Source organism: Apodemus sylvaticus, chromosome 14 (assembly GCF_947179515.1).
Source record: "Apodemus sylvaticus chromosome 14, mApoSyl1.1, whole genome shotgun sequence".
In the NCBI taxonomy this organism is placed as follows: domain Eukaryota; kingdom Metazoa; phylum Chordata; class Mammalia; order Rodentia; family Muridae; genus Apodemus; species Apodemus sylvaticus.
The window spans coordinates 58536574-58550754 of NC_067485.1; the positions used below are offsets into that span (position 1 = coordinate 58536574).

At 45.2% G+C, this 14181-nt stretch overlaps 1 protein-coding gene across 1 annotated transcript; it reads left to right on the forward strand.

The window, feature by feature from the left end:
- Nucleotides 1–8551: 8551 nt before the first annotated feature.
- LOC127664583 (ral guanine nucleotide dissociation stimulator-like) lies at nucleotides 8552–11186 on the forward strand. Its single transcript, XM_052156631.1, has 6 exons — nucleotides 8552–8575; nucleotides 8924–9079; nucleotides 9226–9422; nucleotides 9986–10033; nucleotides 10484–10683; nucleotides 10954–11186. Exons 1-6 carry the CDS (start codon nucleotides 8552–8554, stop codon nucleotides 11184–11186), a joined length of 858 nt encoding a protein of 285 aa, XP_052012591.1.
- Nucleotides 11187–14181: the final 2995 nt, after the last annotated feature.

The following is a 14181-nucleotide window of genomic DNA, read 5'->3' on the forward strand; positions in this document are numbered from 1 at the left end:
AGTGTTGAAGTCACCCACAATAATTGTGTTGGGTGAAATGTGTGCTTTGAGCTTTAAAGTTTCTTTTATGAATGAGGGGGCCCTTGCATTTGGCGCATAGATGTTCAGAATTGAAAGTTCTTCTTGGTGGATTTTTTCTTTGACCAGCAAGAAGTGTCCTTCTGTATCTCTTTTGATGACTTTAGGTTGAAAATCAATTTTATCTGATATTAGAATGGCTACTCCGGCTCGTTTCCTGAGACCATTGGCTTGTAAAATTGTCTTCCAGCCTTTTACTCTAAGGTAGTTTTTGTCTTTGACAATGAGGTGTGTTTCCTGTATGCAGCAAAATGTAGGGTCTTGTTTCCTTATCCAGTCTGTTAGTCTATGTCCTTTTATTGGGGAGTTGAGTCCATTGACGTTAAGAGATATTAAGGAGTAGTGATTCTTACTTCCTGTCATTTTCGATGTTATTTTTATATTTGAGTGGTTATCTTCTTTTGGGTTTGATGAAGGAAGGTAACTATCTTACTTTTTCCAGGGTGTCGTTTCCCTCCTTGGATTGGAGTTTTCCTTCCATTATTCTTTGTAGAGCTGGGTTTGTGGAAAGATATTGTGTAAATTTGGTTTTGTCATGGAATGTCTTGGTTTCTCCATCTATTGTGATTGAGAGTTTTGCTGGGTATAGTAGTCTTGGCTGACATTTGTGTTCTCTTAGAGTCTGCATGAGATCTACCCAGGATCTTCTAGCTTTCATGGTCTCTGGTGAGAAGTCTGGTGTGATTCTGATAGGTCTTCCTTCATATGTTACTTGGCCTTTCTCTCTTACTGCTTTTAATATTCTTTCTTTGTTTAATACATTTGGGGTTTTGATTATTATGTGACGAGAGGTATTTCTGCTCAGGTTCAGTCTGTTTGGAGTTCTGTAGGCTTCTTGTATATTCATGGGCATCTCTCTCTTTAAGTTGGGAAAGTTTTCTTCCATAATTTTGTTGAAGATATTTGCTGGCCCTTTCAGCTCTAAATCTTCACTCTCATCTATACCTATAATCCTTAGGTTTGGTCTTCTCATTGTGTCCTGGATTTCCTGGATGTTCTGGGATACAAGCTTTTTGCATTTTGCATTTTCTTTGACTGTTGAGTCAATGATTTCTATGATATCTTCGGCATCTGAGATTCTTTCTTCCATCTCTTGTATTCTGTTGTTGATATTTGCATCTATGGCCCCTGATTTCTTCTCAAGGTTTTCTATCTCCAAAGTTGTCTCCCTTTGTGATTTCTTAGTTGTTTCTACTTCTGATTTTAGATCCTGGATGGTTTTGCTTAGCTCCTTCACTTGCTTATTTGTGTTTTCCTGTAATTCTTTAAGAGACTTTTGTGTTTCCTCTTTCATGACTTCTGCTGTTTGACTCACTTTCTCCTGCATTTCTTTAAGTTTTTATTTTGTGTGTGTGTGTGTGTGTTTCTTCTTTATTGGCTTCTATCTCTTGAGCCTTATTCTCCTGAATTTCTTTAAGTGATTTTTATGTTTCCATTAATCGGGTTTCTAGCTTATTCATGTTCCCCTGTATTTCTTTAAGAGATTCATTTATGTCCTCTTTGTGTTCTTCTAGCAGCATCATGAACAGTGATTTTAAATCCAAATCTTGTTTTTCAGGTGTTTTTGCATAATCAGGGCTTGCTGATTTGGGGGAGCTTGGTTCAGATGCTGCTATATTGCCTAGGTTTCTGTTAGTAGCATTCCTGCATTTGCCCTTTGCCATCTTGTTATTTCTGGCGTTAGTTGGTCTTGTCTCTAGCTGGTATTTGTGCCTCCTGTAAGGCTACATGGCTATTTCTGCAACACTGGATGGCTGGGTTTCCCCTGTTACAGATTGCTAATGCACTGCCCTCCTCTTGGGTGTCCTTGCAGCCCTAAGCATGTTTTGCCCCAGGTTGTCTGTGTGAACCAGGGGGTACCCGTTTGCTCCTTCAGTGAGTGCTGATGGTCTATGCTGCTGCAGGACCTTTTTTGAGTGCTGGTCACTCTGCTGGGCAGCCTATCTCCCAACCAGGTTGGTGCACACAAGGCTAGCCTAGCTGCTGAGTCTAGGCAAAAGCCTGGCAGGCTAAGACCCAAGCAAAGTTCCCCTTGGGCTATGAGTGTTAATTGATTCTGTCAGGTGGCCAGGATGGTGGCATGCGTGCGCTCCCTGAAAGTGCCAGGAGAGTCTGCTGGTCTAACAACCTCCTGGCCGGGTTGGCACACAGATGGCCCACGGAGCAGCCCAGGGCCTGGGGTCAGTCCAAGGCCTGTCCGTCTTAGACCCCCCTGCTATGTTAGCCTCGGGCTATGACTCTTAGCTGACTTTGCCTGCTAGGACTCTCTGGCATCTGTAGTCAAAATGGCGGAGTGTGCGCCAGCCGGGCAATCAACCTCCTGGCCTGGTTCGCACACTGATGGCCCCCCGGACAGCCCAGGGCCTGGGTGCAGGCCAACACCCATCGGGCTTAGACCCCCGCGGTGTTGGCCTTGGGTTATATTTGTGTACCTCAGTCTGTCTGATCTCTCTGGCCCGAGATCCAAGATGGCGGAGAGTCTCTTGTAACTGACTGGCGGGAGGCGGAGTTCTGATGTGGCTTCTTGGTTCTACTGCTGATGGCCCTTCTGCTGGAGCAGCTGCCGTTGCAGCCGCTGCTGCCGCCGCTGCTGAAATTATCCTTTTGGGGTTTTTCAAAACAGTATTTCTCTGTGTAGTTCTGGCTATCCTGGAACTCACTCTGTAGACCAGGCTGGTCTCCTCTAGGGGCCCATCTAAAGTCCACTCTTCAGACAGGTCCAGCTCTGTGGCCATCAGTTGTCCTCCTGTCACTGGTGGCTTCACTTTCTCATGAAAAATTCTGTTTCTAGCTTTCTTGATTACTTTTGATGTTTGCTTTATTATTTTAAGTATTGATTTTAATAAATCAGCATTAATTTATTTTTGTATTGAATAATCCATCATGAGTCTATTCACCAGGCTGTACATGTCCTAGCAGTTTCCTCATACAGACTGAGGACCCAAACACACCATATGAGTCCTCTGAGTTTACATACCTGCCAATTCCAGGTGGGAAAAGTCCCTGCATTCCCAGAGACCATATGATTGCTGAAGAAGACCCAGGAATCCAGACAGAACAGGCATGCTTCTGTGTCCTAGTGCTTAGAAATACGGATTTTGAGGTAAAGCAGACAGGTTCTCCTGAGTTTCTGCTTTAGACTCAGGCTCTTTATCTGATAAACTGGGTGGCTGGAACTCTGCCCCCAGCCAGGGTATGGAGAACTGCAGTCGGTTAAGGAGCTCCCTCCACACAGCATTGCTTGTGTGCACTGCACAGTCTGAGGACAGGGAATCTATATTCTCAGTAGCTTCATTCTGTTAACTGTGCTTGAACAATGGTCACTTTCTTAAAAGATTGTTCAGTCTGGGAGTGATGATGGAGTGATGATGTCGAGGTGGAGAGAATCAATAATCCTCCTGAAGAAATGGCAGACACCCGTGCACTACACTTGCTGTGTACAAATGCCTTTATATGTTACTTGGTCTTTTCTCCCTCCTGCTTTTAATATTCTTAATTCTGTGCATTTAGTGTTTTCATTATTATGTGATGGAAAGATTTTCTTTTCTCATCCAAGCTTTTTTAAATATATAATATTTATTTTTATTTTTATTATATTTAGCACAATATATATTTTTATATCAATCATAGAAATGATGTACATGTTATTAAATGATCATAAAAAGATAAATTATTTTTGTTTGCTTATTTTATTTTTAGTAGAGCTTAGAATCTTGGATCTTACTGAAGTACAAACCCAAAATATCAATTTGTAAACATTGGAGTTCACTGTAATAAGACTGTATGTACTTCAATGTACCTCATATCACCAAAGATTTTAAGTCTATAGTAGCTAAGCTAGGACTTGACCGTTTGGCTGGGCTAAGGAAGGAATTGTAGTCACAATTGTTTGGATACAGATTTCCTGCTATGGTCAAAGGTATTTGATTTGAGTGATTGTCATCATTCTCAGCCCACAGGGAACACATTTCATTTCATTTAGGAAATGGTTTGTGTATTAAGATGGTCTATCCATGGAAGTCACTCATCAACTGCTTCAATGAACAATGATTGTGCTTGGAGGGTGGCACAGACATTAGGTGAGGATAAGATCCTGGTTTACTGTAACTTAAAAGGCCATCTTCTTCAGCATAATAATAAGAATAACATAATAACAACAATAATAAAAGTATCAAACAAAACCTTCAGTATCACTCTATTTTGTTCAAGCCACTGCCCAAATTAATTGTCTATGTTTCTTTTGGCTGTATAAATAACTTTGAAATATGCAAGCTGTTCCCAAAACCGTAGTATAGTGTAAAAACATCAAATAAGCAATCCAACTTATAAAAAGGCTGTGATAGGAGAAGGATTTCAAGACCATTATGTGGCACACAGTAAGACACTATCACATACAAACAAGCAGAAAGTGTACAAGGATGGATTGTATAATATTGCACATATTTCACTGATTACCAAATTAGAGAAACCACTCACTGGGGGACAGCCAATAAATTTCTAATTCCTCATATTTTTGAATTTCAATCAATTAGAATATATTGGTGATATTAATTTTGTATTAAGGAATATTAATGAAAAGTGATTGATATTTCCTGTTATTTTTGTTGTTAGAGGTGGAAATATGTTTGTGTGGGTTTGTTACTGGATTACTATCTTGCTTTTTCTAGGGTTTGGTTTTCCTCCTTGTGTTGGAGTTCCCATATATTATCCTTTGTAGGGCTTAATTTGTGGACCTATACTGTGTAAATTTTGGTTTTCATGGAATATCATTTGGTTTGTCATGAAATATCTTGTTTTCTCCATCCATGGTAATTGAGAGGTTTGGTGGGTATAGTAGCCAGAGCTGTCATTAGTGTTCTCTTAGGGTCTGTAAGACATATGCCCAGGATCTTCAAGCTTTCATCATCTCTGGTGAGAAGTCTTGTGTACTCTTGTGATGCTGAGATCCTGGGAGAGTCTGAGCTCCTGGGAGTCAAGCTGCTTCTGGAACCCTGAGATCCTGGGGAGACCAAGCTCCTTGGATCCTTGGATCCTTGGATCCTGGGATCCTGGGCATGCAAAAGTGCCTGTGAGTTGAACTTCTTCTGGGTGTTGTTGGACTGACTGCTGAGTTGTGTCCAAGGTCTGCTCAGGGAACTTACCCAGACAGACTGGAAAGAAACCTTCCACTAGTCTGGAGGAATTCTTGTGTGCCTGGGTCCTGCTGAGCCCAATAACTCCCGGTGTTGGGACAGCTGTTGTGTCCTCCTCACCTCTGAACCTGTGATCCCTATTTGGTATTCTGTAGGCTTCTTGTATGTTTATGGCTGTCACTTTCTTTGGATTTGAGAAGTTTTCTTCTATGATTTTTGCTGAAGATGTTTTCTGGCCTTTTGACTTTGGCATCTTCTCTGTCTTCTATACCCTATTATTCTTACGTTTATTCTTTACATTGTGTCCTGGATTTCCTGGATGCTTTAGGTGAGGAGCTTTTTCCTCTTTGTACTTTCTTTGATTGTTGTGTGAATCTCTTCCAAGGTATATTCTATGCCTGAGATTCTCTCCTCTGTCTCTGGTATTCTGTTGGGGAAGCTTGCATGTGCAGCTCCTGATCTCTTTCCTTTGTTTTCCATCTCCAGGGTTGCCTCCATTTGTGATTTCCATATTGTTTCTATTTCCATTTTTAGGACTTGGACTGCTTTGTTCAATTATTTTACCCATTTGTGTTTTCCTAAATTTCTTTAAGGGATTTATTTGTGTCCTCTTTAAGGGCTTCTACCTGTTTGGCTGTGTTCTGATGGTGCCAAATTCCAGTGCCTTCTGTTGCTTATATCCTTTGATAGCCTCTCATCATCTGGTTATGTCTGGAGTTAACTGGTCTGGGTGTCTCTGACTGGAGCCTTCTTCCTTGGAGGCAGGCAGTGCTATCTCTGGTTGGAGGGGTGTCCTGTGTCCCTGGTTAAATCAGGCCTCCTGTGTCCCTGGTTAATGCTGCCCTCCTGTGTCCCTGGTTATGACAGACTTCCTGAGAGACAGGCAGGCTTTGATGTGTGGAAGAGGGGAAGGCAAGCTACTTTGCCCCAGTGGAGGTGCAGCCTGGAAGGGAGATGGGGATCACACGGAGGGCATGGGTCCTTGTGTCCACTGGGCTCTGAGAGGGTCCCAGCTCGTTCAGGTATTGGGTGGGGCTCTCACCCGTGTCCCTGGTTACCGATGGCCTTCTGGCACACAGGGTTATGGGAGAGGGATGGGGATGTCAATCTGCTCTGGCCGAGGTATAGACCAGAAACTTAAAAAATGATTTTGAGTTATGCAATGATTATGTAAGACCCTTTAAAATAATTCCTAATGTGAATTTTAATTTTAAGACCTTGTTTTTAATGTGGTTAAAAGATTGCCAAACTGACAGAAAATATTAATTATCTTGAGACGACATGAACATCTTCATGAATTTCTGTTTAATTTTTTGCAACAGATTCTCCTGTAACTTGGGCTGGCCTGAAACCCTTTCTGTATAACAGCTGATTTTAGCTTTGAAAGTGTTTCTTGCAAATTCATCCACATCACCAGTGCTGGTGTTTGAGGTGTAGCCACTAAACCCAGACAGAGTCCATTTTGTTTGAGAAATTGTTGCTGGTGCTTGTGCTGCTTCTGCTTTCACCACAGAGGCCATTGTTGTTGTTGTTGTTGTTGTTGTTGTTGTTGATGTTGTTGCTGTTGTTGTTGTTAGATAGACACTCACTATGTAACACTGGCTGTCTAGGAATTCTTTCAACCAGGCTGGCATCAAATTTACAAAGATTTTCCTCTCTTTGTTTCCTGAGTACTAGAATTAAAAATTCTTAATTCTTAAACATAGATTGTTGGTGTTATTACTGGTTTTTTCTTTAATTTTACCTTTTTTGTTGTTATTTTGGTCGTATGTTTGCATATTTTATTTAGAGCAGACTAATGCCTAAGGAAATTGTCAGTTTACAATAGAGAATTATACTCTAGTTTTATATCATAATATTGAATCTTTGCATTATAACTTTGAAAACTGATGAACAATGTACAGAGATTGAGAGACCTTGCAATACTCAATCCTAAATAGGGTGTCCTCATCAAATCCCTCCCCTGAAGGGCCAGGGGACACTGTGAAAAAGGAGGTGGGGAGTTTGTAAAAGCCAGAAGGAGGCAACAACAAGAAAACAAGGCCTTCTACACCTGACAGGACTGACACACTCATGGTTTGGAGGTAGCAGGCTCCCAGCTGAGGTTGGAGCACAGTCCTGGCTTTTAGAGGAGACTCAGAATGCGGGCTCCCTCAGAGCAGGCAGTACCCTGGAAGAAGGGCTCAGTCATCAGCACTAACTGGACGTTAAAGGTTGGCAGACTGAAAGCATTAAGCCATCATCCACTATACCACCTCAAGAAATGTGCTGACATCTGTTAGTTCTGTTCTTGGAAGGAGCAAAGAAGAAGACATATTTATTTTCCATTGTGGATTTTATTTTATATCTGTCCTGGTTAGTTTTTTTTTGTTGTTGTTGTTGTTGTTTTGGTTTTTTTTTTTTTTTTTTTTTTTTTTTTTTTTTTTGTCCAGTCAACTAACTAGTGTCTTCTGAGCAGGGAAAATCTTCAATTGAAGAACTGTCTCTATCAGACTGGCTTGTGGCCAGGTTTCTGAGAAACTGTCTTGACTGGTGATTGATGAGGGAGGGCACAGCCCACTGATGGCAGCACCATCCCCAGGCAAGTGGGCATGGGTTGTATAGGAGAACCAGCTGAGCACAAGCAAAAACTGAACCAGTGCATGTCAGCTCCTTAGGGTCCTCTAACGTACTAATGACTGGACCTCCATGCGTTGGGTGATTAGCCCTACTGAGTCTAGGCAGTCTCAATAGATGAACTACCTGATGGGTAAATGGATGGATGGGTAGGATTTTCTAAGTAATACTGTTTTAACCAGAATAAAATCCTTTTTCCTCTAAAGCACATTGGAAAATGACAACCAGCCAGATAAGGGCAAACACAGGTAACTTATAGTTCAATACGTATTTTCATTTAAAATTTTCTCATAAATAAATTTTGGCTGGGCAGTGGTGGTACATGCCTTTAATCCCAGCACTTGGGAGGCAGAGACAGGTAGATTTCTGAATTTGAGGACATCCTCGTCTACAGAGTGAGCTCTAGGACAGCCAGGGCTACACAGAAAATCCCTTTCTTGAGAAACCTAAATAAATAAATAAATAAATAAATAAATAAACAAATAAATTTTGATCAACTCTTTCCCCTCCCCCCCAAAGGAAACAATGGAGGATGAATCAGTTCTGAAACAGTGTAGGGGGCCAGCTTCCATCTTGTGAGCTGACTCATGTGGCTGAGGTTACAGAGGACTGCACGTGTGTCTGGGTTTGAGCTCTAAAATGCTCATGAGGTGGGAACTGGTCCTGAGAAGGACAATTGCCTTGCAAGAACATGGGCAGTGGGGTTGGAGCCTGGCACAGGCAACATGACTCCGGTTCGGTGGGCCTGGGTGAGCAGGGCTGAGTTAGGTGCAGAGACAGAGAGTCCATTCAAGTATAGGGACTCAGACTGCAAAGCTGCCTGTACACAGACATCGCTTGGAGCAGTGGAATGGGACACACATATGTGTCTGTGTCCACTTGTGTACATGGGAAGTACCAGGGGGCCTAGAGCATTTAGGGAAAGCCCTGTGTAAGGGAGACAGTAAAGAGACTCCCAGGAGTGACATCACTTCCTCAGACAATGACCCAACAGTGCAGAGCCCTGGTAACCAGACAGCCAACTGCTTAGACGCAGCCAAGCAGGCTCACTTATCTGAGAACCTAGAGAGAGGAGGATGTTCTCTTGCTGTTTTCAGACTACTCGAGGCTCAGACCTCAAGAAAGACAAGAGTGAAGGCCATGGAGGGGCCTGGAGATACTTAGTACTCTCCTGCCTCCAATGCTTTTGGCCTTTTGGCCAGAAGGAAACAGACTTGACCCAGGACAGCCAGGCCCAGGACCATGCAGACAAGGTAAGCTCTCGGAACTTTCAGTTTTCCCCGGTGTTGCTCTGTGTCTTTGACACTGTAATGATTGAGGAAAACTTGTAATGATAATAACCAATGAGAAGGTTGCAGATCTATGTTTGCTTGAACCATCCACCCTGATGTCTCCTCAGGGTGTGCATGAGTGTGCCCCAAAGGACACGAAGAAGCCAGGTTTAGAGTCCTGCTTCACTGCAGACACGGTGGAAAGGCTAGTGACACAACTGGTGCCATCTCTGCAGGGAAGAGACCCCTTCTTTAGCACTTTCTTCCTGTACACATACAGAAGATTCACTACCACGCGACATGTGCTGGACCTGCTGTTGAGCCGGTGAGTGCCCACCACCTAGCCCAGAGGAATCAGGTCCTCTCATTTGTTCTGGGAAGCACTCTGTCTACTTCTTCTCTAGAGTATTGTCAGGACACAGCAGTATCAATTTAAAAAAAATGGTTCTCTCAGGTTTGGCCCAAAGAAATGTACTGGCCAAGCTGAGACCCTAAAAGATGTGACTGCCCCTCCACCTTGACGATGATCTCTATCCTTGTCCCTAAAATGCGGAGGATTCGTGGAAGCAGTTCTCCCACTTGTAAAGAATGTTCCAGAATTCCTATTGTAGTACCCAATACAGGTGTGTCCAGGCCCTCAATAGGTCTCCACTCTGGACAATCAGAGAAACCTGTGGTCTCTGAAATGTTTGAATAGAGACATTTGTTTTCTCCATTGCGCAAGAATCTTTGAAGCACCTATTTTATGCATACAAACTAATAATTCTGAGAGCAGACAGAACTTCTAGGTTCTGTATTTTGATTCTTGTCCAGGTAGGCACCTGCCCCCTAGATGTCATTTAGGTGGGGACCTGAGATTTTACAGGTGACATCCATTCTGTTCTCTAGGTATGCATACTTCCGCCCGGATTGTGAAGAGGATGAACAGGTAAAGAGGTAAGTGTGCTTTGCAGCAAGAGGAACGACCTGAGTCTCCAGTGTGGAGTCATTTAGGCTCCTCGGGTATGGAACAGCTAATGCTTTGCTCCTGTGCATCTCCTGGATTCTAGTACCACACCGTTGTCCAGGCAGTGCCTGCAGGATGAGTATCCATGGGCATGGTTCTTGCAAGTGGTGAGATGGGGGAGTCTGGGGCCTAAGTGCAGCTGTGATGCACTCATCCATAAACCAGGCTATGCCCTGAGGCTTCCTCAGCTGTTCTCCACTAGAGGCTGGCAATGTCATGTGTGAGGCTCTCTGCTCACTAGGACCCCACAGCCCTGCTCATAGTACTCAGCTGCATAGGGCTGGATCCCTTCCTTGCAGTCTTCTCTGTAGTTAGAAACCATGGGAAGGTTTGAGAAGAAAAGGCCTGTCTGTTGACTGTGTTGTCCATCCCCTCCCCAGAACCCTCTGTTCCTTCCTGAACTCATGGATAGACATATACCCAGAGGAGTTTTGTCAAACCTCAGACCTGTCCATTCTCAAGAAGCTGGAGGCCTACTTGACTGTGAACATGCCCGACTCAGATCTGAATCACCGTGTCCATATGCTTCTTGTGGAGTTGCAGTCCAGTGATTCAGAGAGTGAGGATGATGGAGACTCAGGTAGGTGTTTGAGGCCCTGAGTGTGAGGTTTAGTACTTGGTGTGCTGGGGGTGCCTTGGGAAGCTCCTGTTGCAGGAGCTGTGACTGGACCCTGGTCTGGGCACATGACTTTTTGTAGGACATGGTCGAGGTTCCCAGCAGACATGGTCTCCTCTGTCTTTGGAAAGGCTGAGAGGAGGTCTCATCTTGGGGATCTTGTCTCTTGCATTCCACTACCACTTCTCCTTCTTCACAAGCCTGCATTGACTGCAGATTTGTCTTCATCCTTAGATTTGGTGAGCCACATAGCTGGAGATTCAGAGAGTGAAGTGTGGTTTCTGTCAGTGAAACAACAGCCAGAACCAGCTGGAGCAAGAGACAGAGAGCCCAAAGTCCACCAGGATGCTCTAATGTTGGAGCCAGATGTGACATCAGCAGTCCAGCCAGCACACCTACTAGCAAATGTGGAACCTGTGTCTCACCAAGTCAGCAGACACAGTGGCCTTTCAAACACCTCGCCCTAAGGACAGTTGGTCAACCTCCTTAGACAATGACCCTGTCAAGCACTATCACAAATGGGGTTATTTTGGGTCAGACAGCACCAGTCTGATGTCCCAGCAGTATCATTCCCTGATGTCAATATAGAAGTCTGCCCTGCCCTGCCGTCAGCCCTCACCTCCCCATGAGAAAAAACCTTTATACTCCTGTAGTTGTTTTTCAATGTTTCATTTGTTAAAGTATTGGTTTTAATAAATTGTTAGCATTTGTTTAATTCCCTATATTGTGGTTCTGATATTTACTCAGCATGTATGGGCAGGGCATAGAAGTATACCTAGGCAGACTACACAGGTTTTGAAGGAGGCTGTACAAAGACATTATCCAGGAAGGAAGAAGGTACAAGGCACTTGTTTGGCAGAGGCTGAGTGAATGACTGAAAGTGGAGCTGGAAGAGAGCAAGTTGAGGCTGCTCACCTTTTGCTGGGGTCCTAATGGCCAAGGTGATGTGCTTTGAGGTCCAACTGACCAGGTGTCCATGATGGGTTTCTGGTTTAGTTTCAGGAGGGTGGTGGTGGGGGGAGAGGAGGGAGGGAGAGAAGGGTGAGAAGCAGTTGAGCAGTTCACACCCGACTGAGTCAGGAAGCAGAAGAGAATCAGCTCCTTGCCTGGCTTCCTTCTGTGATTCTGTCCAGACCAATGGGATAGTGTTGTGCACATCAGTGTGGGCGTTCCCTCTACAGCAACCTTGAACATGAAGCATACAGAACAACTTGTAGGGTAAAAGACGGCAAAGGAGGACAGAGCCTTGGGTGGATGGAGCAGCCACAGTGTTTGCAGCTTGGTGTATGTTGGGTGTTTACCCAGAAGGTTGGCAGGAGGAAGTGCCTCTCATGCAGCATACACATGCTTCCTGTGCTTAAGGCACACATTAATTGTACTGGGGTGAAACACACACAGAGCTCATGAGGATTCCTATGTGGTCTGTGTCCATTTCACAGATTTACTCAAGTAGCTATTGCAAGTGGAAGAGCAGTAGCCTAATGTCGCAGAATTTTATCCTAATTAAATGATTGGATAATAACGATGACAAGAAGCCAGTCACTGGGCTGGAGAGATGTCGCAGCAGCTAGTTGAGATCACTGACTATTCTTCTGAAGGTCCCGAGTTCAAATCCCAGCAACCACATGCTGTCTCACAGCCATCTGTACAGCTACAGTATGCTCAGATACATAAAATAAATCTTAAAAAATAAAAAAGAAGCCAATCAGTAGGCAAAAATGAGGCGGTGAGCCTTCTGGGTCCGAGAGATGGGGAGAAAGCTCAGGAGGAAGGAATGTTCTTTTTTACAGGAAGGAGGGGAGCAAGAGAAGGCAGGATGGAGACCAGGAGCTGTTAGACCCAGAGGCAGAGATTCCCAGCACAGAATAGTTGATGATTTTAAGACAATTGATTCTGTACCCAGCGGTTGTGTCACCTGTTGATTTGAAACTAAGATTGCAGGTGTTTCCATTCCCAAGGCCTCAGGTGGGCCAGAGGGAAAGAACATAGCTGGGGCAGAATTCAGCCAGGCTTTGGAACAGGAAGATTGGATAAGACGGAACTCCAGGAGAAGGAAACTAACTGCCAAGTGAGCTATCTTAGAGCTCTGGATAGGAAGAGCCTGCATTTGTGGGAGAGGCGTTGACGAGGAGAAACACACAGTCTGGGCCTCAGGCTTATGATGTGGGCCAGGAACAGACCAAGACTGCAGATGTCAGTCCATAGACGGTTTAGTATGAATTGTTTCTTAAAACTTCATGCTACAGCCCACTAAACTAAGGCTGAAGGGTAGAGAAACTTGACACAGTATAGATCAGGTCCAGACCACCAGGACTATAACAGGATGTGGAGGCCACATTCTGCAGTGGATTCCAAACAGGGCACAGATGTATCCTGCTACCAGAAGATGGACATGTGCTTCAGAGATGAAGAGTTTGTTTCTCTCCCATAGAGGTGTCTGAGGTGAAGAGTTCAGGACAGCAGGACAGTCTTACTGTGGCCTCCTGCTCCTGCCTTCATCCTGGAATCCTGGCAGTCCTGCTGACTGCCTCCTTTCTCTGTCATATATTGAGCAGAAGCAGCATCCATTTTACAGAATCTATGCTGTGTCACCTATTTACAGCCTGCCACCAAGGCTCCCACCCAGTCACCAAGGCTCAAACCTGACAGATGCTGAGGCCTGCTCAGCCTGGAGCTTAATTAGAAGTTAGGAACCGGTTACATCTTGGGCGGCGGCAGCGGCGGCGGCGGTAGCAGTGGCTGCTCCAGCTGAAGGGCCATCAGCAGTGGAACCAAGGCGACACAGGGTCCAGTTAGGCCCTGCGCCCACGACCACTGACCTTCGCTGACCAGCCGGGCGGCAAGCAACTGCGGTTCTGCGGAGCCTTTCGCTGCACGGAAGCCACTTCAGAACTCGGCTGCCCGCCAGTCAGGAGAGACTCACCGCCATCTTGATCCCGGGCTCCAGAGATCGGTCAGACTGAGGTACACAAACATAATCCTAGGCCCAACACCGCAGGGGTCTGAGCCAGACGGGCGTTGGCCTGCACCCAGGCCCTGGGCTGTTCGAGTGGCCATCGGGGCGCCAACCCAGCCAGGAGTTTTTTTTTTTGCCCCGGCCGGTGCACGCGCCGCCATTTTGCCTACAGGAGCCAGAGTGCTCGGGAGGGCAGAGACTGCTAACAAGCGTAGCCTGAGGCTAACAAAACGGGGGTCTAGGCCCCAAAAGGCACAGGACTGACCCCAAGAACTGGGCGGCTTGGTGGGCCATCTGTGTGTCAACCAGCCCAGGAGGTTATTAGCACAACAGACTCTCCCGGTGCTTTCGCGGAGCGCGGACGCGCACGCCCGCCATCTGGGTCACCTGGCGGACCCAAATAACAGACATAGCCCTAGGGGAACTTTGCTCGGACCTTGGCCTCCCAGGCGTTTGCCTGGACTCAGGGCCCAGGCGACAAGGCTAACCTAGTGTGCGCCAGCCCG